The sequence below is a fragment of the Notolepis coatsorum genome (genome assembly GCF_963971535.1).
Source record: "Notolepis coatsorum genome assembly, chromosome: 15".
In the NCBI taxonomy this organism is placed as follows: domain Eukaryota; kingdom Metazoa; phylum Chordata; class Actinopteri; order Aulopiformes; family Paralepididae; genus Notolepis; species Notolepis coatsorum.
Genome location: NC_140179.1, coordinates 40,474,686 through 40,498,651, shown reverse-complemented (window position 1 = coordinate 40,498,651; position 23,966 = coordinate 40,474,686). Strand labels below are relative to the sequence as shown.

The 23,966-nt window shown below is 41.3% G+C and overlaps 1 protein-coding gene across 2 annotated transcripts; it reads left to right on the top strand.

Moving 5' to 3' along the window:
* The first annotated feature begins 1,228 nt into the window (after positions 1–1,228).
* Positions 1,229–23,452, top strand: pwp1 (PWP1 homolog, endonuclein). 2 transcript variants are annotated; one of them, XM_084330051.1, is made up of 15 exons: positions 1,229–1,433; positions 8,483–8,541; positions 8,835–9,013; positions 10,340–10,425; positions 11,802–11,898; positions 12,044–12,154; positions 15,448–15,578; positions 15,690–15,757; positions 16,613–16,709; positions 16,840–16,901; positions 18,051–18,162; positions 18,852–18,942; positions 19,444–19,565; positions 19,934–20,039; positions 22,865–23,452. In XM_084330051.1, exons 1-15 carry the CDS (start codon positions 1,368–1,370, stop codon positions 22,948–22,950), a joined length of 1,473 nt encoding a protein of 490 aa, XP_084186177.1. In that variant the 5' UTR covers positions 1,229–1,367; the 3' UTR covers positions 22,951–23,452. The 2 variants fall into 2 exon arrangements, with proteins under 2 accessions (XP_084186177.1, XP_084186178.1); XM_084330052.1 differs by lacking the exons at positions 1,229–1,433; positions 8,483–8,541; positions 8,835–9,013; positions 10,340–10,425 and adding an exon at positions 10,482–10,498.
* Positions 23,453–23,966: the final 514 nt, after the last annotated feature.

The following is a 23,966-nucleotide window of genomic DNA, read 5'->3' as shown; positions in this document are numbered from 1 at the left end:
TATATTGTATAGTAGTGTACATATAGAAATGTATCAATAAAAACACCAAGAGACCATTTTGATTGTTTCTTTAAAGACCCAATCAATGATCCAACTATAAACAACTTGGTAACCCGCTAGCCCCACCATAAAAAACTAAATTATATATATATATGACGAGGGGCTGAGCGGAGGAGTTCAAACAATTGACGCGCGACATGAAATAACTCCATTCCACGCCCAGGAAATACTTTTAAGGCATTTATTCTTTCGCTTCATCATGAGACAAACAAAATACGATTTGCACTTTGCGGTATTGCGTTATTGCGGTCAAAAGAAAATATGCTCTACTGACTACTAACTCTCACCCCCTCTCTCCGTGAACTGTCAACCTCTGAGAACTGTCAACGTGAAAATCGAATGAAATTCCATAAGACGCTCCCATTAGCGCCACACCCCTGTGAGCACGCCCACCACCTAAAGTGACAGTACAACTAATAATACAACAAAACTAGAATACTGAATCATAATAAAGAGACCTCCATTACGGCGCCTACACAAGGGACTAAACACGTTTCGCAATTATGCCACATCAATGTGGAACGCCCTACCCAAAGCTGTAAAGGAATGTGAATCACTACCCACTTTCAAAAACACTCTCAAAGAACACCTACGGGAGACTGCAATTCGAAACTGGCCCCTGTAAATGTCCTAACCCAACCCAGTGTACAGTAAATGACCAAGTATGGTTTTGTCAATATTCCAATGTACAGTTTTGCTTGTACAGTTGTACAGTGTCCCACCCCACCCACCCAACCTCCTCCAATGTACAGTCCCCCCCCCACCTACCCTCCAATGTACAGTTTCTACGTCAAATGTATATCTTTTCTGGACTCTTTTGGTATCACAAACAGTGCTGTATTTGCAAATCTGATATGTCATAATAAATGTATAGAGTACTGTCTATCTGTATGTCATGTATGTCATATATGTTATGATGAATTGAAAATGGGGGACCCTGGTGTAAACAAGACAAAAGTCTTTCTCTGGTCTGCATCCCCTTAACAATTGTATGTATTGAGCTGTACTGTACTGTACCCATTCTGCAATCTGTTAATAAAGTTTTCAATAAATCAATCAAACCTCGACTTTATTGGCCAGAATTCTACAGTGCTCCCACTGTCCTGTGGAGGGCGGCAATAGCCTAGACTCGTAGTCCGCCGGAAGTAGACAAGAAGAAGAACGCACACGTGAATGCATGCGTGCTAGTTGGCTTTCTGGAAATCGATCGGGAACGGTGATCGAACCACCAGTGTAGTGTGTTGTCTAGTAACACGGTGTCGTTTTGGAACACATTTTGATCACATCTGGTGATACAAGACCTAACCATGAGCTCCCAGATAACGTGTGTCGGGTGGGTGAGGAGAGGCGTCTCAAAGGAAACACCAGACAAAGTAGGTGGCGGCCGTTAGCTCGGCAGCTAAACGCTGTCAACATAGAAACTGAGTTCAGTTGTGATTCTTATCATCAGGCTTGTTTAATGGAGTTGGGTTTGGTTGTCATTAGTAACGTTGGCTACATGGTGTAGCTGCAGTGCAGATTCAACTATGCATTAAGTTGACAGTTTTCCAACATAACGTACTGTATTTGCAAATCTGGTATGTCATAAATGTATAGATGTAGTTTCAAGTTCAAGTTTCTTTAATAGTTGTCATACAGAAGTACAGAATACTTTTAGTTTTATACAAAATGCTTCTTACTGTTACGCTCCAGAGACTGTGCTAGACAAGATAAGTATGAAATAAAATAGTATAGCATGTAAAATAGAAGTAAAAATAGAAGTCACAGTGTTCAGTATAGACATATGTACAATGTTCGATGCAGAATAGAAGTAACTGAGTTACTATGCAATGTACTAATATACAATACTATATAGTGCAAAGCAGAAATGGGATGAGGTACAATTTAGGTACAATTTACAGTAAGGTGTACGAGTTGTAGTGCAAATCCTTTACCAATAAATATAAAGTGTGTTTAGGTGATCTAAAGTGTGGAGAGTGGGTGCTGCAGTGTGTTGTTTGTTTAAAGTGAGTGTGCGTGTGTGCTGTGTGCATTTGATGGTTGTTGCATAGTGTTTATTGTTCGTTGAGCAGCCTGATGGCCTGGGGATAGAAGTCTATCTGTATGAAGTCTATCTGTCTATCTGTATGTCTATGTTATGTTATGATGAATTGAAAATGGGGGATTGATTGATTGATTGATTGAAAACTTTATTAACAGATTGCAGAATGGGTACAATACAGTACAGCTCAATACACACAATTGTTAAGGGGATGCAGACCAGAGAAAGACTTTCGTCTTGTTTACATCAGGGTCCCCCATTTTCAATTCATCAGGACATATATGACATACATGACATACAGATAGTCAGTACTGCTACATCTATACATTTATGACATACCAGATTTGCAAATACAGTACTGTTTGTGATAAAGAAGGAGTCAAGAAAAGGGAGTATATACATTTGACGTAGAAACTGTACATTGGAGGAGGTTGGGTGGGGGGGGTTGGGTACATTGGGATATTGACAACCATACTGGGTAATTTACATTGGAGGTGGTTGGGGGGGGGGGGGGGGGGGCACACTGTATAAACAAGCAAAACTGTACATTGAGGGGGGGGGGGGAGGAGACACTGTACAAACAAACAAAATTGTACATTGGACTATTGACAACCATACTAGGTAAATGACTGTACATTGGAGGGGGTTGGGTTAGGATATTTACAGGGGCCAGTGTTGAATTGCAGTCTCCCGTAGGTGTCCCTTGAGAGAGGTTTTGAAAGTGGGTAGTGATCCACATTCCTTTACAGCTTTCGGTAGGGCGTTCCACATTGATGTGGCATAATTGCGAAACGTGTTTAGTCCCTTATTTGAGCCGAATCTGGGTTTAACATGATTTGTGGAGCTCCCTCTGGTGTTGTGATCGTGGTATTCACTGACCTTTGGGAAGTATTTTGCCATGTACATGGGTACCTTGGTCGTGTAGTGTATCTTGTAGACCAGGCCCATTGCAAGTTGCTGTACTCTGTCGTCTACTCTAAGCCATCCTAGGTTGTCAAAGTGGGCAGGGGTGAGGTGGGTTCTAGGAGTAAGGTCAAGCAGTAGTCTGACCAGTTTGTAAACAAGACGAAAGTGTTTCTCTGGTCTGCAACAATTGTGTGTATTGAGCTGTACTGTATTGTACCCATTCTGAAATCTGTTAATAAAGTTATCAATCAATCAATCACGTTATATCTAACTAGTTTGTTTGCAACGTATGTGAATGTCCAACACTATGTAGTATTGCTTTTATACAGCAAGTTGCACCGTCGGGGGAAAATATAGGATGAATACAGACAATTCTAGTTTTTTTTTATATTGATTTCAGTGAACTTGGCATAGAAAAATAGCTCCTAGCTAAAGATGTATCATTGCTATGAAATTTCAAATGGCTATGGAATTTCAAATGGAGTAGGAGTATCAACCATCTTGGCAACGCAAACGAATGAAGTATTATTCTAATTTATACAACAGGTAGGTCCGACCAACACATCTATGGGTCGGACCACCTATTTACCAAGGTGGAACGCTGTTTTAATGTATGACCTATACAGTACTGTATATTTGCATATCGTATATGTCACAAATGTAACAGTACTATAGGTCTGTATGTCCCTATGTCATGATGTCATGTATGTTGTGTATGTCATAAATGTCACTATGAATTGAAAATGGGGGACTCTGATGTAAACAAGACAAAAGTCTTTCTCTGGTCTGCATCCCCTTAACAATTGTGTGTATTGAGCCATACTGTATTGTACCCATTCTGCAATCTGTTAATAAAGTTTTAATTTTTTTGTTGATCTTTTTCCCCCTCCTTTTTTCTCCCATCCCAATGTTAGTCGTTATGCCAATTCCCAATCCCCTTCCTGGTCGCTGCGCACCTACCCCCTACAGTCGGTCTGGGCGAGTAGTATCACATGCTTCCTCCGACACATGTGTAGCCAATCAACCGCTTCTTTTCACCTGGCAGCGCGGACTCTCACTGAGAGGATGTAACGTGTGGAAGGATCACACTACCCCCCTTGATCCTTTCCTCGCTGAGCAGGCGCCCCCGACCGAACTGTAGGAGTCGCTGTTTACAACGACCAGGACCCACCCACCAGCTTTCCCACCCCTAACACTGCCAATTGTGTTCGTATGAACGACCAGCCAAGCTGGTAGCAACGCCGAGAGCTGGGCTCGAGGACCATTATTTAAAATTATTATTATGAAAATCAAGCGAGAATGTACCCATTTAGATTCCAAATATGTAGTCAGTTCGTCCAAATAACGCTTGTTTGGAAATTTGCTCTAACGTTTTCGGAGATTGGGCGGCTGCGACAGGACTTTGGTTGACGCATGTCCAGTTTAACAATGTGAGGATTGATTGATTGAAAACTTTATTAACAGATTGCAGAATGGGTACAATACAGTACAGCTCAATACAAATGACTGCTAAGAGGATGAAGACCAGAAAAATGCTTTCGTCTTGTTTACATAAGGGTCCTCCTACTCATAAAAGACCTAAAAACAAGACTACAAACATCACAAAACAAACTGGTCAGATGCTTGACCTTACTCTTAAAACACACCTCACAAGCTATGTCAGGCCATCTAATGGCACCTAAACCGAGAACAAATCTACTAAAATCTTCTGTGACTTACGGAGCTATCATGGAATGGAACTCATTGCCAAGCTACTTAGCTGAAATAGAATCCAAGGCCACTTTAAAGAGGAAGTTAAAGTGCCATCTACTAACGAGCATGCACTGAGCCCTTATGGCATAGCGGTGAAAACCAATTGACTGTTAGTTGTATTTATGTTGATGGCAGTGAGTGCTGCTCAGGAAGCACTATTTATTTGATTTTAATTATTTTATTTTAATACTTTTGACTAATAAATATCTTGTACAATATCATCCTAACTGATATTGATAATGATGTAATTGATGATGTAATTGATGTTGATAATGATGTAGTGTATTGAATATTGTTGTGTGTGCCGGACCCCTGGAAGAATATCTTTTGTCAAGTGCAAAAGCTAATGGGGATCCTAAATAAACATAAACATAAACCCCTGCCCATTTTGACAACCTATGATGGCTTAGAGTAGACGACAGAGTACAGCAACTTGCAATGGGCCTGGTCTACAAGATACACTACACCACTAAGATACCCATGTACATGTCGAAATACTTCCCAAAGGTCAGTGAATTCCATGACCACAACACCAGAGGGAGTTCCACAAATCATGTTCAACCCAGATTCGGCTCAAACAAGGGACTAAACCCGTTTCGCAATTATGCCACAACAATGTGGAACGTAGGGCTGTGCGATATGGCCAAAAACGTTATCGCGATAAAATTATAAAATTCTTTTCATATAACTCGATATCGATAATTATCGCCGATATAATGTCTGTCAAGTTTAATTAACTTCTTATGCCCGGCGCCGATGGACGGGCTATTAATAGACTTGTTTTGCTGCTGCGAATGTCTCGAGAGTCGAGTTGATGTCGTCATCAGTCCGCGCACGTTAGCAGTTAGCCAGAGCAAGCAGAGTATCTCATGACAATGTACTAAATATGACCCTAAAATACTATGTTCCGCCCCAATACATTGCAACAACGTCCACCGTATACCCCACACTACTATAACAGTTACCCTCAGAATTCAAAACACACACCAACTCGGCAGGTAAACTGTAAAATAGCGCCGTGCAAGCTAATTATCCTAGCCAGCCTCGTTTCCAAGCGGTGTATTCCATGACAATGTACTAAATATGACCATAAAATACTCTGTTCCGCCCCAATACATTGCAACGACGTCCACCGTATACCCCACACTACTATAACAGTTACCCTCAGAATTCAAAACACACACCAACTCGGCAGGTAAACTGTAAAATAGCGCCGTGCAAGCTAATTATCCTAGCCAGCCTCGTTTCCAAGCGGTGTATTCCATGACAATGTACTAAATATGACCATAAAATACTCTGTTCCGCCCCAATACATTGCAACGACGTCCACCGTATACCCCACAGCCCACACTACTATAACAGTTACCCTCAGAATTCAAAACACACACCAACTCTGTAGGTAAACTATAAAATAGCGCCGTGCAAGCTAATTATCCTAGCCAGCCTCGTTTACTACTTGAGTCATACCTCTCTACGTCTCCTTCCGCTGTCGGCCATCTCCTTCACTGATTGGTTGTTAGTGCATGTGCTCATATCCAAGCTTGGAAAATCGATATATCGAAACTTTGCGACCACGTTCATGTTTATTTCGAGGAAATAATTTATTGCGATAGTTATCGTTTTATCGCCCAGCCCTAGTGGAACGCCCTACCCACAGCCGTAAAATAATGTGAATCCCTACCCTCCTTCAAAATCGCTCTCAAAAGAGCACCTACAGGAGGCTGCAATTCGAAATTGGCCCCGGTAAATGTCCAAACCCCCACCCAACCCCCTCCAATGTACAGTTTCATCCCCCTCAAATGTATATATTTTCTTTTATGATCTCTGTCTCTTAAACAGTACTGTATATTTGTATATCTTGTATGTCATAAATGTCTGGATGTAACAGTAAGGGGTGTAACGATGCAACCTCACAACGATTAATTTCGATTACAATTATTCAGGCAACAATTCAATGCATCATGAAATCTCTGTATTTGACCTTGATTCGATTCATTTTCTACCAGTTAATTCCCCAAAACATTTTGAATACACAAATGTGGCTGGGGGAACTGATTCACTCAGCATGAATGGTCTACTAGGCTATAGGTCAATAAAAACAATTGTAAAAAAAATCGATTATAATCGATTCTAACATTTTCAAATCGATGCAGATGAATCGTCGCATTAGAATCGACACATTAGAATCGATGCATCGTCACACCCCTAAACAGTACTGTATGTTGTGTATGTCATGATGAATTGAAAATGGAGGACCCTGATGTAATCAAGACTAAAGTCTTTCTCTGGTCTGCATCCCCTTAAAGGAAAACTCCAACATTTTGGGAAATTAGCTTATTTAACATCTTCCCTGGAGTTAGACAAGAAGATACATACCTTTTTTGTCTCTGTGCGTGCATTTTAGCTTTGGGAATAGACGCTCCGTTAGCATAGCTTAGCTTCATCACTGGAAGTCAGTAGGGGCCGGAGCCTTACAGTGCCTTTACAGTGTATTGCAAGGTCTGACATTGACCAAACTTGATATGCATGACCTTGGTGGGCTCTAGGTCAACTCCTGAAAAGGGGGTCAATGTCAGACTTTGCAATCAAAAGTTAGGGGGCTAATAACCCTTGCCATAATTTCAGTGTGCCCCCTAACTTTTGATTGCAAGGTCTGACATTGACCCCCTTTTCAGGAGTTGACCTAGAGCCCACCAAGGTCAATGTCAGACCTTGCAATACACTGTAAGGCTCCGGCCCCTACTCACTTCCAGTGATGAAGCTAAGCTATGCTAACGGAGCGTCTATTCCCAAAGCTAAAATGCACGCACAGAGACAAAAAAGGTATGTATCTTCTTGTCTAACTCCAGGGAAGATGTTAAATAAGCTAATTTCCCAAAATGTTGGAGTTCCCCTTTAACAATTGTGTGTATTGAGCTGTATTGTATTGTACCCATTCTGCAATCTGTTAATAAAGTTATCATTCATTCATTCACCTAGGCTAGGACCATTAATTAATTAATTACCATCAAACCGCATATTGTTAAACTGGGCATGCGTCAACCAAAGTCCTGTCGCAGCCGCCCAATCTCCGAAAACATTGGAACAAATGTCCAAACAAGCGTTATTTGGACGAACTGACTACATATTTGGAATCTAATCTAAATGGGTACATTCTCGCTTAATTTTTATAATAATAATAAAAATAATTGTCATAGGTCGTACATTAAAACAGCGTTCCACCTTGGGCTTGGTAATATAGGTGGTCAGACCTACCTGTTGTATAAATTAGAATAATACGTAATTCGTTTGCGTTGCCAAGCTGGTTGGTGCCTACTCCATTTGAAATTCCATAGCAACGATACATCTTTTAGGAGCTATTTTTCTACGCCAAGTTCACTGAAATCAATATAAAATACCCTAGAATTGTCTGTATTCATCCTATATTTTTCCCGACGGTGCAACTTGCTGTATAAAAGCAATAATACACTCGAACCAGTGGAATATCAGGAATATTGCCACTCTGTGACTGTGATGCCTAGGCCACTCCAGCTTCGCTCTCGTGGCTGCGGGCGCATCACAGCCGTGGCAATATTCCTGATATTCCACTGGTTCTCGTGTATTATTGCTTAATTGTATTATAACATCAGCTAACTGGGAATATCCTATACTAGCTATACAAATTGGTTATTTTATGTCCATTCATAAACTTATTCGATTTTTTTTTCTCCAATCCCAACTCAGGTTGAACTTAGCAAAGAGGAGCTGCAGCGCATCATAGCTGAGGCCAAAGAAGAGCTGGGGTATGTTGACCAAAATATTTAAATGTATATTTAATGTATGTATTTGTTCAAATGCCTTGTATAGATCTTTTCAATGGAATCCCGTTGACAGGGGAACTTGAACCCATGTTTAAATTCCTGTCAGTTACTGATATTAGCAAACACGGCAACAGGAAATACACATGGGCCCATTCCAATATTTATATCGTCATGTTTGAAAAGGTCTATAATGTAGTTGTGCTAAACATCTGATTCTTTTTATGATCGTTGATGAACAACATCTGCTGAAATTATGTTGGTTCTCCTTTGAATAGGGAGCAAGGAGGAGGTGACGATGAGGATGAAGAGGATGAAGGCATGGGCAGTGAAATGAAGAATGAGTCTGTTGATGTCCCAGAGCAGGATGAGAACCAGAGAGCAGGAGGAGAGGGGGATGAAGAGGAGGATGAGCTGGCAGAGTATGGCCTGGATAAATATGACGAAGAGGACATCGGTAGGACTATATATAACATTTATATTATTATTATTAGAACTGAACAATATATCACATTTATATTAATATCACAATATATTACATCGGTAGGACTGAACCATATCTAATATATTAATATCACAATATAATATTACACCAGTGGGACTAAATAATATGTAATGACTGCATTTATATAGCGCTTTTATCCAAAGCGTGTTACAATTTGTTCCTCACATTTTACCACACATTCACACACCGATGGCGGAGGCAACCATGCAAGGTGCCAACCTGCTCATTGGGAGCAATTGTGGGTTAAGTGTCTTGCTCAAGGACACTTCGACACGCTGCCTGAGAGGAGTGGGAATCGAACCAGGGATCTCCAGACGACTGCTCTACCTCCCGAGCCACTGTCGCCCCATAATATAACATTTATATTAATATTACAATATATACATCAGTAGAACTAAAGAATATTACATTATATTAATATCACAATATATTACATTGGTAGGACTGAACAATACATGACATTTATATTAATATCACAATATATTACATTGGTAGGACTGGTCAATATATCCAATTTATATTAATATCTCAATATGTAAGAACATGATGTATGCATGCCAAAGATACATGCAATACGGGTGATTTTAAAGGAACATAGGAAATGTGCTTATCGTCTTCTCCAGAGTCAGACAAGAAGATAGATTTTCCTCTGTGCATTCAGTAGAAAGCTATCCGGCTGCCCGTTAGCCTAGCTTAGCACAATGAATGGAAGCGCACAGTACCGGTTAGCCTAGGCATTGGCCAACTAACACCCCTCCTGGAGTTTAAGCTAGGCTACCGATACTGAAGCTTCCATTCAGTGTGCTAAGATAGGCTAACATGTAGCCGGATAGCTTTCTACTGAACGCACAGAGGAAACTGGTATCTATCTTCTAATTATAATTCTGGCGAAGATGGTGAGTATATTTCCCATAATGTTGCATGTTCCTTTGAATGTTGCAAATGCTTCAAGTTTTTTTTACCGCTCCAAAGATTTGCTTACATCAGCATCAGATATAGGTAATAAAAAAACTAATCCAACATCCATTTTGAAAATCAGTTATTCTCCTGACATTCAGCCATGAGAAATTTCAGAAAACATATCTCCCACATAGCTCTCATTTACCTACTGCATTGAAACTTTACATGCAGAAAGAATTAAGCTTTGATTGTTCACTGATAATTACTACTGAAGCCTCAAGCAAAGGGACAGCCATACATTTTTAGTAATAAAGAAATTCTGAGTGAAGTAGTGTGGATGTGAAGCATCTTGAATACTCTTATCATGTTGTTTCACAGTGACGAGGAGTCTGGGAGACAGCCTGGCTGGTCTGACTGTGTTTGGCACTAATGACGAAGACCCCTACATTACTATCAAAGATACAGTGAGTACTTGACCCCTAAATTACTATCAAAGCCACAGTGAGTATGTGACCCTACATTACTATCAAAGATACAGTGAGTATTTGACCCCTACATTACTACACATTGAGTACTTGACCCCTGCATTACTATCAAAGATACTACGGGGTGTAACCAGGGCTTGACATTAACACCCGCCAAATGCGGGTAGAATTCGGCAGTGGTGTGTAACTCGTCACTCTTACCAGCCACTTTGGCGGGTAGACCGTGCAGCCTCACCGTTTTAGAGTCGTAGTGAAGAGTCTCCTTCTCTCTCTCTCTCTCTCTCGAAACGCAGTGAGCGCTTACTTGCGTCGCGCGTAATGAAAGTCTTTCTCTGTCTGTCTCTCTCTCCCTCTCGAAACGCAGTGTGCCTTACTTGCATCCCGCGTAATGAAAGTATTTCTGTCTCTCCCTCTCGAAACGCAGTGTGCACTTACTTGTGTCGCATGTAATGAGAGACTACACTATAAAAACGAACTTGTGTGCGTGCGTGCGCATTAGGGCTGCACGACTTTTGGGAAATAATCTAATTGCGATTTTTCTGACCGATTGCGATTAAATTTGCGATTATAATTATATATTTTTTTAAGCAGCCCCACAGATGTTTATTGTAAAATGCGGCTTGCATCTGGCCTACGCGGTGGTCTTTTCGGGACACCGAGCCTGAAAATGTTTCTTTTTACCTGGGAATCGATACCGGTACCCAACGGTACCTTTTTTTCTGTACTTTACTCTCCCTCTCTGAAGTCCAAACTTCACAACACACAATCTTTTTTTTTTAATCCACCTTTTTGTTGCGATTTGATAATTGCATCATTCCAAATCGCGATTTCGATTTAAAATCTATTAATCGTGCAGCCCTAGTGCGCATGCGTGCGTGTAGAGTCCAGCCCAGTGCAGAGTGCGCTGTTGTTCATTTGTTCTGTCATCATACCTTTACAAGCTTCAACGTTTTATTCATCATCTAAATTTGTCAATACAAGCTTAATATTCAACATTAAAGATCAAAGTAAGCCAGTGTAAAGTAAATATATTGAGCATACATTTGTCAAATGTGCAACCCTAGTTTCACCTATAGTGTCGTATGAGACGTATTCATTGTGTGGCTGGATGTACCGAACCGTGGCGTCCGTACCGTGAAGTCGCAGGATGAATACACGTACCGTTGCACCCCTAACATCCATACCAAAGACACACCCCTACCAAAGACACACCCCTACCCTAACATCCATACCAAAGACACAATGAGTCAGTACTTGCTTGTCAACAAACCACTGGCATCAGTTTGTATTCATTTCTTGAAGACTTTAGTTTGTGTTGAGGCTGGTTGAGCTGTTGTTGTTGTTCCTGTCTGTAGGACCAGTATGAACGAGACGACTTCCAGATCAAACCTACTGACAACCTCATCATCGCAGGCCGAGCAGATAAGGACTTGTGTAATATGGAGATTTATGGTAAATCACTTAATATACTCTTTCTTTCTAGTGTATAACTCATCATATTATTATTATTATCTTTCTGGTGTATAACTCATATCATTGTCTTTCTAACTGATCATATTATCTTTCTAGTGTATAACTCATGTTATTATCTTTCTAGTGTATAACTCCGAGGAGGACTCTATGTATGTTCATCACGACTTCCTACTACCAGCGTATCCACTCTGTGTGGAGTGGTTGAACTTTGACCCCAACCCAGGAGAAGGCCCAGGTAAGGGTTAACTCTCACAGTTTGAAATGTCTTAAAGGTCCCATGCATTGCTATTCCTTGCACTATTTGGGCAACTTTACACAATTCCTGTGAGTCTATGGAACACATCTGTAAAGTTTATTTAAAAAAAAAAAATGCATTGTTTTATATTTGTAATCAAGTACCGTACTCGAAAGCAAAAGAATTTGACCTCAGGATTTCATGCTGTTTGTGCTGGGCTCCACCCATAAGCGCTTTGAGTGACAGTCACCCACACAGTCTGCGACTGGCAGACAGAGAGAGAGATAGAGAGATTGATGGGGATACTAATTAATTTCGCCGCGGGGGGGCGGCATAATCCCACGGGACAATGCATTGGTAACTTGTTTCAAATGACAATATATACCTCTGTGTAGGGCTGGGCGATAAAACGATAACGATAATCATCGCAATAAATTATTTCCTCGAAATAAACATGAAACGTGGTCGCAAAGTTTCGATATATCGATTTCCCAAGCTTCGACCAAACAGTGTTCCATTCTATGCATATGATCCAGTGGCGGTAGGTTGCCCCCTGGTGGAATATAATAATCTATGCACTGGGCCGTGTGTGTACTGCGTAGAAGAAGGTGCGCGGACTGATGACCGTGATGACGACATCAACTCGAGACAAGACATTCAGTTTTGGTGTTTTGAAATCACGCGGCATAATCACAAGAGAAAACATTCATTCAGACTGTGTTGGAACAGTTGTATATAACAAAATGGATTTATATGGATTATGGACTTGGACACATTCATGGAGAATTCAAGCCGGGACCCCGACGCTTCTCAAAGGGTTGGCTCGACACCAGGGTTTCCGTTAGAAAAAATTGTTGCCGGTCTCCGTGACCTGCAAGATTTCAATCTACCGGACAAATGAGATTAATTCCGGTCATAGTTTATTGAGCTTTAAAACAATTGATAGGCAGGCTATATAAAGAATGTCATCCTCAAGGCATGTAGATTTATAATATTATTACTTAAAACTAGGCTACTTTTGCGTATACAGTCATTAATATATTCCAAATAAAATAAGTCCCTCGATACTCCGTGCTGCTGCTGACTTGAAATAAAATAGACCGCGTATGTGGGCAGTCGGTCCGACACTAAACAGCAGTCTGTTATAATCACATTTTTATGAGCTAACGAATTCCGTTATATTGGACATTTGTATTAATTATATCAAGCGAAGAACTGAGAAATTTGGCAGAGAGAGACGGCAACATTATCGTGGGTTTGCGTGATGTATATCTCCACCTCCCAACGACTTGGTGCTGGTCATAATGTCCGGTGAAAACAACTCCCTCCAAGCACAACTTGACCACCCGAACCGTACCAAAACAGGCCAAAATTAAATAGCCCATGCGACGAACGATTCATTACATTCGTTTCATCGTTGCTCCACCAAGCAGCCGGTCCAACAATGAAAGCTGTTGTCAGCGCGAGCCGGCCGCAGTTAGTTTGCAAGAAGCATCCAGCTGCAGACCCGCAGAGCAGCTTTCCAGGTCTGGGGACCGCACTGTGCCAGCAAAGCTGGTGGGTTCTGTGGGTCTGCAGCTGCATGCCTTCCGCAAATCCAGCAGCAAGCTCTCGCTGACACAGCGTCGTCATTACCAGACCGGCTGCTTGGCGAAGCAACGACAACAAACGCAATGATTGTTTCGTTCATCGCATAGGCCACCCAACTCCAGCCCATCCAAATACAATTCAAATAATCAAACTGTGCCCAGAGGGAACTATTTTCACCGGACACTATGACCGGAGAGATTAAATATGTCGGACTTCAACAGATTTTGCTGGTCAAATACCGGTAATTACCGGCTAACGGAAACGGCTCTCCAACTCGTCTCGTAGTGACCGGTGCAGCAAACAAAGTGAATATTAATAGCCCGTCCGTCGGCGCCGGGCATAAGAAGTTAATTACTGACAGAAATGTATATCGACGATAATTATCGATATCGAGTTATATGAAAATAATTTTATAATTTTATCGCGATAACGTTTTTGGCCATATCGCCCAGCCCTACCTCTGTGAATATTATTCCACGGATCGGAATACGGGCGTGTGCGTGGGAGCGTGAGCAAAGATATTTTTACAGTGATATGGAGTGCTCCCGACTGCGGGGAGAAGACCCATCCCCACGGCGCACACACATTTACACACACTCCTGCGCCGCGGTCCCTCTCTCTCTCGCTCGCTCGCTCGTTCTCTGCTGTCTGTCGCACCCTCTGTTTGAGGAAGTAATTTCACTGCTCTGTTGTTGAGCGAATTGTGGGCGGTGACTACAACCAGTAGTATTCACGTCAGCAAAACGGTCAAATCAGAATGGCTTAGTTGAGTGAGGGAAGATCCCGTGAACTCAAGACTAGACTGATGAGTCAATGTGATAATTAGAGACACAGACCACATTGATATAATCCCCCATTGCTAGGAAACAATGCTAAACACTGGAAGAGGCCATTTATAATGCATGGGAGTCTGGGACCTTTAAAGCCTGTTGTGATGGTGGGAGGGTGATGGTGAAGCGGGAGGGTGATGGTGAAGTGGGAGGGTGATGGTGAAGTGGGAGGGTGATGCCGGTCGCCATCTTCATCTTGTGCGGATCACTTGGATCCATTTGTATTGAGAAATCACTAAAACTGCAAAAAATTCCTGCGTTTTCCCCCATGATGGTTGTGATATATAATCCTGTGACGGTTGTGATATTTTCACATCAGACTTCCAAACCATATTTGAGCTGCCGAGTATCGAGCCATGACGAGAATACATTACATTCATGGAAATCTATGTGATACAAATGTGTCTTGACGATTGTTTTGTCTGCCAGAAACCAAGATAGTTTTTCCTACTTCCTACTTCCGTTGGGATGTCAAAGGGATATGGCAGCTAGCAAGCGTATTCAACGTTACCTGCTTCCTTACATTGATTGCCTGCTGCCTATGCTGTTTTCCCTGCATGGATTTGACTAACTTGTCTTGAAAGATTAATGAGCAACATTGACGTGTAGACATGCAGCCATGTTTGATCCTAACAGTAGCAAACATTTACAAACGACCATTTTGAGATGTATTCTTTGTTCAATATTTCACAGGTTAACTCATTAAGGACTAGTGGTTTAACAAAACAACATGCTGTGATGCATCAATATGAATGTGTAAACTGAACCTCATTGGCCTAAAATTTGAATAGAAAGTCCTGTTTAATTGTATATCTTCTAAACGTAAATGCTGTGAACTAACTGTGACCTGCTCCCTCTTGTGTGTGTTTGTAGCAAACTACGCTGCTGTGGGCAACATGACCCCTCAGATAGACATCTGGGACCTGGACGTGGTGGACTGTTTAGAACCCGCCTTCTCTCTCGGCAGCAAGAAGGCTCAGAAGAAGAAGAAGAAGAAGAGCAAGGTCTGTCTTTTCAAAGTGGTTTTAAAAAAGTATTTTCATTGAACTGGTTGAAACCTGCAGGGGACCCTGATATATATAGTAACATAACGACGCTGTTCTTCTGCTCTCCAGGCAGCAGCGGAGCCCGTGGAGGGACATACAGACGCTGTGTTGGACTTATCCTGGAACCGACTGGTCAGGTCAGTCTCCTCCTGTAAGACACATTTAGTGACTGGTCCGTCCAAGACTAGGGACATTCAGTAACCGGTCTGTTATGTCCAAGACTAGAGACATTCAGTAACGGGTCTGTCCTAGACTAGGGACATTCAGTAACAGGTCTGTCCTAGACTAGAGACATTCAGTAACTGGTCTGTCCTATACTAGAGACATTCATTAACAGGTCTGTCCTAGACTAGAGACATTCACTAACGGGTCTGTCCTAGACTAGAGACATTCATTAACTGGTCTGTCCTAGACTAGAGACATTCACTAACAGGTCTGTCCTAGACTAGAGACATTCAGTAACGGGTCTGTCCTAGACTAGAGACATTCCGTAACCGGTCTGTTATGTCCAAGACTAGAGACATTCACTAACAGGTCTGTCCTAGACTAGAGACATTCAGTAACCGGTCTGTCCTAGACTAGAGACATTCATTAATCGGTCCGTCTTAGATTAGAGACATTCACAAACGGGTCTGTCCTAGACTAGAGACATTCACTAACAGGTCTGTCCTAGACTAGAGACATTCATTAACAGGTCTGTCCTAGACTAGAGACATTCACTAACAGGTCTGTCCTAGACTAGAGACATTCACTAACAGGTCTGTCCTAGACTGGACACAATCAGTAACAGGTCTGTTATGTCCAGACTAGAGACATTTCATAGTCAGGATCTTGTCAACTAATCAGTCTATTTAATCAACCAATCTGTAAAACTACATATCCCGCATTGTTGTCCTTCCCTAAATGAAGGTACTCATCCAGAATAACCTCTTTTCTAAATCCGGATCTTAACGAGGACCAAGAACTCACTGTGGATATTTTTTTGTGATCAGGAACGTCCTGGCCAGCGGATCAGCTGACGAAACGGTGATCCTGTGGGATCTGGCTCAGTGTAAACCAGCCACGACGCTGCACAGACACACCGACAAGGTCTGTCATGACTAAATGGATTCAGTCTGTAATATTGGATTATACAGAATGTCATTGCTATAGATACAATGTTGTTGCTATGGAGATTACAGCACTTCTTTGTCGGGTGTTACATTCTTGTCTCTTTCAGGTTCAAACGATAGCGTTCCACCCCTTTGAGGCTCAGACGCTGATATCGGGATCATACGATAAGTAGGTATAATTTATAATATTATATAATATTAAATTTTTTCGCCATAGCATTCATAATTCATCCAGCCTCCCTCCGGATCGCAGCCGGACCCTGTTCTGATATTGCAACGCCTCAATACCGCCGCCTGGTGGATGGTCGGGCGAGTTACATTCACGCCAAACCGGAAGTGGCGATCGGTGCATCGAGGAAATTCCTCCGCCAGAGATATATTGTGGCGTGGATCAATATACACACTCGAGTGCATTTGGATCACGTTCGAAACGCAATAATCGATATGATTTCGGCGTTTATTGCGTGGTACAAACTGGAAATGGATCTAGCAGATCGACGTTAAATAATTGGGATCTTTTTCCTCCAGTCTCATCGGCGAACGGTAAGAGGACACTAACGTTACTTTCAGCTTGATTGTCCATTTCTTTGTTTGCAATCAGTCTGATCAATATATCAACCCATACTAAATAAAGCCGTTCCTGACGATCAAGGAATTATAAACGACCCCCCCCTTTCCTTCACGCATGATGAAGCATAATATATACCGATCATATACATTTGAATTTTTTTAATATAGCGTGTATAGGAAATAAATCTATCATATCGATAATCTATCATATGCGTCAGGGCCTATAACTAGCGTTTTTGGAATTACAGCAGAAAATCTTAAAAACATACTTATATTCTCGGCGGTATTAACACAACAATGTATGAATGAAAAAATATAACGTTCCCACATCCGGAACGATAGATACCCGATGTTGAATGGGCCATAGTAATGCAGATATAGCTATAATATTTAAAAAGTTATAGCCCTGCAAAGAAGGTAAACATCTCCATAGGCTTACAGCGGTGGCAGAGAGGGCATAATGATGGGCACAATGCATGGCGCCCAATGTGTTAAAGTTCCTATAATTCTATGATTCAATTCAGGTGATTCTGTTGAAATATCGTTTCATTCATTGTTACCAAGGTAAATCTGATAATATAGCGTGATGTGCATTTCAGGTCGCATTGCCACACTCTAGTCTCCGTAGTCTACTTGATATTGATTCTCCTGAATATCCCTGCCTGGAGGCTTCACGGGTTGTTGTGTAGCATCTCTCGAAGTCACTTCTCTTCCCTGACCACTACTGATAATGTATCGTCTCCCACAGGACAGCTGTCCTGTTTGACTGCCGTAGTCCTGACGACGGCCATCGCACCTGGAGGTTCAGTGGCCAGGTGGAGCGGGTGGTGTGGGACCACTTTTCACCCTGTAACTTCCTGGTACGTAGCGACTTTTCACCCTGTAACTTCCTGGTACGTAGTGACATTTCACCCTGTGACTTCCTGGTACATAGCGACTTTTCACCCTGTAACTTCCTGGTACGTAGCGACTTTTCACCCTGTAACTTCCTGGTACGTAGTGACATTTCACCCTGTGACTTCCTGGTACGTAGCGACTTTTCACCCTGTAACTTCCTGGTATGTAGGGACTTTTCACCCTGTAACTTCCTGGTACGTTGCGACTTTCACCCTGTAACTTCCTGGTACGTTGCGACTTTCACCCTGTAACTTCCTGGTACGTTGCGACTTTCACCCTGTAACTTCCTGGTACGTTGCGACTTTCACCCTGTAATTTCCTGGTACGTTGCGACTTTCACCCTATGACTTCTTGGTACCTAGCCATTTTTCACCCTGTAACTTCCTGGGCAAAATCCCAAAATCGTAATCTGCCTTTTTTCAGTGAGGGTGTGAAGAATTTTACTAATCGTTATTTCTAGCATGCTTCCTATTAATGAAAGAGAGAGGGTGCTAAATTATGGCTATTGGCTGCCTTAATCATGATATTCATGACATTAAGTATGTTATTGCAATTGTTGCATTGTGACACGTTTTCTGTTAGCTAGCTATATTTCTAAACTCGATGCAGTTCAATGCTTGAGGCACCTTGCAAGTGTGGTTTTGTGTTTCAGGCCAGTACGGATGACGGGTTTGTCTACTGTCTGGACGCACGCTCAGACAAGCCTGTGTTCACCCTGAGAGCTCATGATGAAGAGGTGTCAGGTAGGTCAGGATTTACTGTAGGTCCAGAAGGAGTCATATATAGGTGTCATGTTGGTCAGCATACATACCAGAGATATAGTCTATAATCATGTCATACCAGAGATATAGTTTATAATGTCATACTAGACATATTGTCTATAATCCTGTCATATCAGAATGTTATAATATATACCGGTAATCATGTCATACCAGATATATAGACTATAATCATGTCATACCAGAGATATAGTATATAATTAATCATGTCATACCAGAGATGCAGTATATAATCATGTCATACCAGAGATGCAGTATATAATCATGTCATACCAGAGATATAGTCTATAATCATGTCATACCAGAGATATAGTATATAATTAATCATGTCACACCAGAGATGCAGTATATAATCATGTCATACCACAGATATAGTCTATAACTCTATATCATGTCATTCCAGAGATATAGTCTATAATCATGTCATTCCAGAGATATAGTTGAAACTGCTCCGTGTCTCTCCAGGCTTGGACCTCAGCAGTCAGATCAAAGGCTGTCTGGTCACCTCATCGTCCGACAAACACGTCAAGGTCTGGGACATCCTGGGAAACAAACCCAACCTGGTGCACTCACGAGACATGAAGATGGTAAGTATTATTATTATTATTGTTGTTGTTGTTATTGTTACTTTTATTATTATTATTATTATTATTATTATTATTATTATTATTATTATTATTATTATTATTATTATTATTATTATTATTATTATTATTAATTATTATTATTAATTATTATTGTTATTATTATTATTATTATTATTATTATTATTATTATTATTATTATTGTTGTGATTATATTATTATTAGGACTTTTGTTTCTTTTTAAACAAATAAGTATTGTGGTATTATTATTATTATTATTATTATTATTATTATTAGGACCTTTGTTTCCTCTAAACAATAAGTGTATTGTGGTATGAAGTTGGAAGTGATATTCTTACTTATCTCAATAGGGGGTGCTGTTTTGCGCTTCCTGCTGCCCTGACCTGCCCTTCGTCTATGCGTTCGGAGGACAGAAGGATGGCCTGAGGGTGTGGGATATAAGTGATGTTGCCGCAGGTACAGTAGCAGATCTGCTTCCGGTACCCTGACAAGACACTGTGGTTAAAGCTGTGGTTCTCCCCCAAATCAATATGTAATATAGACTACTCACCCCCATTTCATAAGATCTTGTACCAGGGACTCTCATCTGATATAACAAGATATTTGTTAGATTTAATCTACAATGTAAGTGGGGATCCTATTGTGTTAACATAGTAAATATAATAGTGGTAGAGGTCTTTACATATATTGTCTGTGTGTTATCTATATAGAGGTGTTTACTATATATTAATATATTGTTTGTGTGTGTCTCATCCTGTAGTGGCAGAGGTGTTTACTATATATTAATATATTGTTTGTGGGGCGGTCAGGTGGTGGCGTAGCGGAGATTGTGCTCGTCACCAATGCAAGAGGCTGCGGTCTCGACTCCCGGAGAGTCAGCATTGCCTTGGCTCGGGCTGATCGCTATACTAACTCGTTTGGCTGAGTTAGGGGGAGGGGAGCCGTGGGTGGGTCCTGGGCGTGTGAACACTTAAGGTAACTAACTTGCGTTCAGTGTTTCGTTCAGCGTTTTTCTGATTGGCCACGACGACCGCGCGCTAGCACGCCCCCTTATCCACACCTGCCGCTCTGACTGTGTGTTGCAGCGCGCGGCAGAGTGTTCTCGCCTTCCTCAATTTATACGCATGGAAGTATTGACTACGCCGTAACGAATCATTAAAAAAATATACCTTTAACTGGAATATGTTGTGCCTTTACACATGTTGGATTATGTAATTGGTTTGTCATGACAAACAAATAAAAAATCGCAATTTACCTGGTGGCTACAACAACACACAGTGACTGCATGTAGTCACTGTGTGTTGTTGTAGCCACCTCCTCAGAGGCAGGAATACTAAGCTCCCCCTTAAGCTCCAGGAGAGAGGAGAGAGGCTGAAAACCCGCAGTTCTTGCCCGACTGATGGGAGCCGAATCCCGGATCCGATTTGTCTGATGAATACCCCCAAAACATGGAGGTCCCAAATGCATGGAAGTATTGACTGCGCCGTAACGAATCATTAAAAAAAGATACCGTTAACTGGAATATGTTGTGCCTTTACACATATGTTGGATTATTAGTCACTGTGTGTTGTTGTAGCCACCGGGTAAATCGCGACAAACCAATTACATAATCCAACATATGTGTAAAGGCACAACATATTCCAGTTAACGGTATATTTTTTTAATGATTCGTTATGGCGTAGTCAATACTTCCATGCGTATAAATTGAGGAAGGCGAGAACGCTCTGCCGCTCGCTGCAACACACAGTCAGAGCGGCAGGCGTGGATAAGGGGGCGTGCTAGCGTGCGGTCACGTGGGCGTCGTGGCCAATCAGAGAAACGCTGAACGCAAGTTAGTTACCTTAAGTGTTCACGCGTCCTGGGCGTTGTGGACAGCGGCCCCTACAGTTTGGTCGGGGCGCCTGCTCAGCAAGGGTAGGATCTGGAGAGAGGTAGTGCGACCTTCCACATGTTACACTCTCCCGGTGAGAATCTGCACGGCCAGGCTGGCTGCACATGCGTCGGAGGAAAGCATGTGACAGTCTCCGGCCTCTCTGACCAACAGTAGGGGAAAGTGCGCAACAACCAGGAAGGGGGTTGGGAATTGGCATAACGACTAACAGTGGGATGGGAGAAAAATCGGAAAAAGAAGGAGGGGGGAGAAAAGATAATTAAAAAGAAATATATATATATATATATTGTTTGTGTGTGTGTTATCCTGTAGTGGTAGAGGTGTTTAATATATATTAATATATTGTTTGCGTGTGTGTTATCCTGTAGTGGTAGAGGTGTTTAATATATATTAATATATTGTTTGTGTGTCTCATCCTGTAGTGGTAGAGGTGTTTACTATATATTAATATATTGTTTGTGTGTCTCATCCTGTAGTGGTAGAGGTGTTTACTATACCGTAATTCCTCTAATAGTAACCCCGGCTTGTATTTGTTTCAACTGTAGCGGATACCAGGCTTGTATTAGGAGGAGGCATGTATAAGAGAGAGGCCTATATTTCTAATTTTCAAACCGATCATAATGAATAAATCAACATTTTGTGTCAGTTTGAACCCAGTAAAATGTACTGGGTTCATTTATTGAAACCAAGTACTGTATGAAATACGGTAGTAAACAGTGCAATTACAGGTGGTAAAAAAAAGTAAAATAAAGTAAAATAGTGCAATCACAATACTGGTATAATAATAATAATAATAATAACTTTGTTTTATACAATTCTGAGGTAGGCTTACTCTCTTGGTAAACATTAACACCATACCATTATATGGTATTTACTGCACAGCCAGGCCAGCATATAACAACAATAACAAAATATACCCGGCTTGTATTAGGAGGCCGGCTTATAATTGCTTAGCTCAACAGCGCACCCGGTCATTAATAGAGACCCGGTTTTTAATTGAATACCGGTTACTACTAGAGGAATTACGGTATATTAATATATTGTTTGTGTGTCTCATCCTGTAGTGGTAGAGGTGTTTTCTATATATTAATATATTGTGTGTGTGTTATCCTGTGGTGGTAGAGGTGTTTACTATATATTAATATATTGTTTGTGTGCGTCTCATCCTGTAGTGGTAGAGGTGTTTACTATATATGAATATATTGTTTGTGTGCGTCTCGTCCTGTAGTGGTAGAGGTGTTTACTATATATTAATATATTGTTTGTGTGTGTCTCATCCTGTAGTGGTAGAGGTGTTTACTATATATTAATATATTGTTTGTGTGTGTCTCATCCTGTAGTGGTGTTTACTATATATTAATATATTGTTTGTGTGTGTCTCATCCTGTAGTGGTAGAGGTGTTTGGCAGTCGAGAGCGCCTGGTGCCTGAAGCATCCACCAGCTCAGCCATACCAGCTATGGACGTCACTCAGTGACACCCTCCACCCAGACCAACTATACACTACTTGGTCTAGTAGTTATCTGTTTGGAAAGGACGGCCAAAAACTTTGCTGATGGGGCCAAGAACACCTGAAGAACATTTCTAGAAATGTTGAAAGACTGAAATTTGTGCAAAATATCTTACAATAGAACCATCACACACTGGAATTGATAATCAACATGTGTGCTCAAAGATATAAATTAACTACGTTGTAGGTCTGTAAACCTGTGTATATGCATATAAGTGTAATATCGACATACACTGCTTTATATTTTACCTGCAAGCAATGATGCAAAGGTTTTTTGGTGACATCTAGGATGTAGAGAGATTACAATTCTAACAAGTTGTGGAGAACTCTTTCGTTTGCTATTCTCAGATTAAACATAATTTACTGTAAATAGAATATACCATGGTGTCATTAGGCCATTAATTCCCACTGTGACATGTTGGATGCTTAAAGCTCTTCTCATGCCAGAATTAAAAGGTTTTTAAAGGTAGCTTTTTTGTATTCTAATGTTGTGAGGCAAGGACAACAGATCTGCACCCGGTCGCGTCTATTCGAAGCCCAAACAACTCGTATTTCCGCGTTTGAGGTTTGCGCTCTGATTGGCCAATGACCTACGCTATTACGCCCCCCTTATCTACGCCGCCAGTTCACCTCCAAGGAACTACGCTCTCGCCTGAGTGGTGAAACGCCACGCTGTGAAGCACCTCTGTATTAAATGCCGGTTCATTCATGCTTTAATATTGTATTTTATAATATTGTAGCTTGACAATTTTAAGAAACTACGCTCTCAGCTGAGTCAAGAAACGACGCTCTCAGCTGCACCTCTGTGAGTCTAGAGGACTATGGGCAGTACAATTACTTTCTCAGTCAGTGCTAAGTGCAGTCATCTTATGCAGCATCACTTTTCACATCAAAACAGAAGTAGAACTGTAATGTGGACGTTCCCATATTATTAACATTGACAAACATATTTACAATTAGCATTTTATAAAGTAGAACTGTAA

Excerpts from the sequence above, each read along its gene's own strand:
- pwp1 (XM_084330051.1), top strand. The coding sequence starts at position 1,368 with ATGAGCTCCCAGATAACGTGTGTCGGGTGGGTGAGGAGAGGCGTCTCA. Across the intron at positions 9,014-10,339 it reads ATATGACGAAGAGGACATCG|TGACGAGGAGTCTGGGAGAC; the intron begins GTAGGACTATAT and ends GTTGTTTCACAG. Across the intron at positions 19,566-19,933 it reads ACTCACGAGACATGAAGATG|GGGGTGCTGTTTTGCGCTTC; the intron begins GTAAGTATTATT and ends TTATCTCAATAG.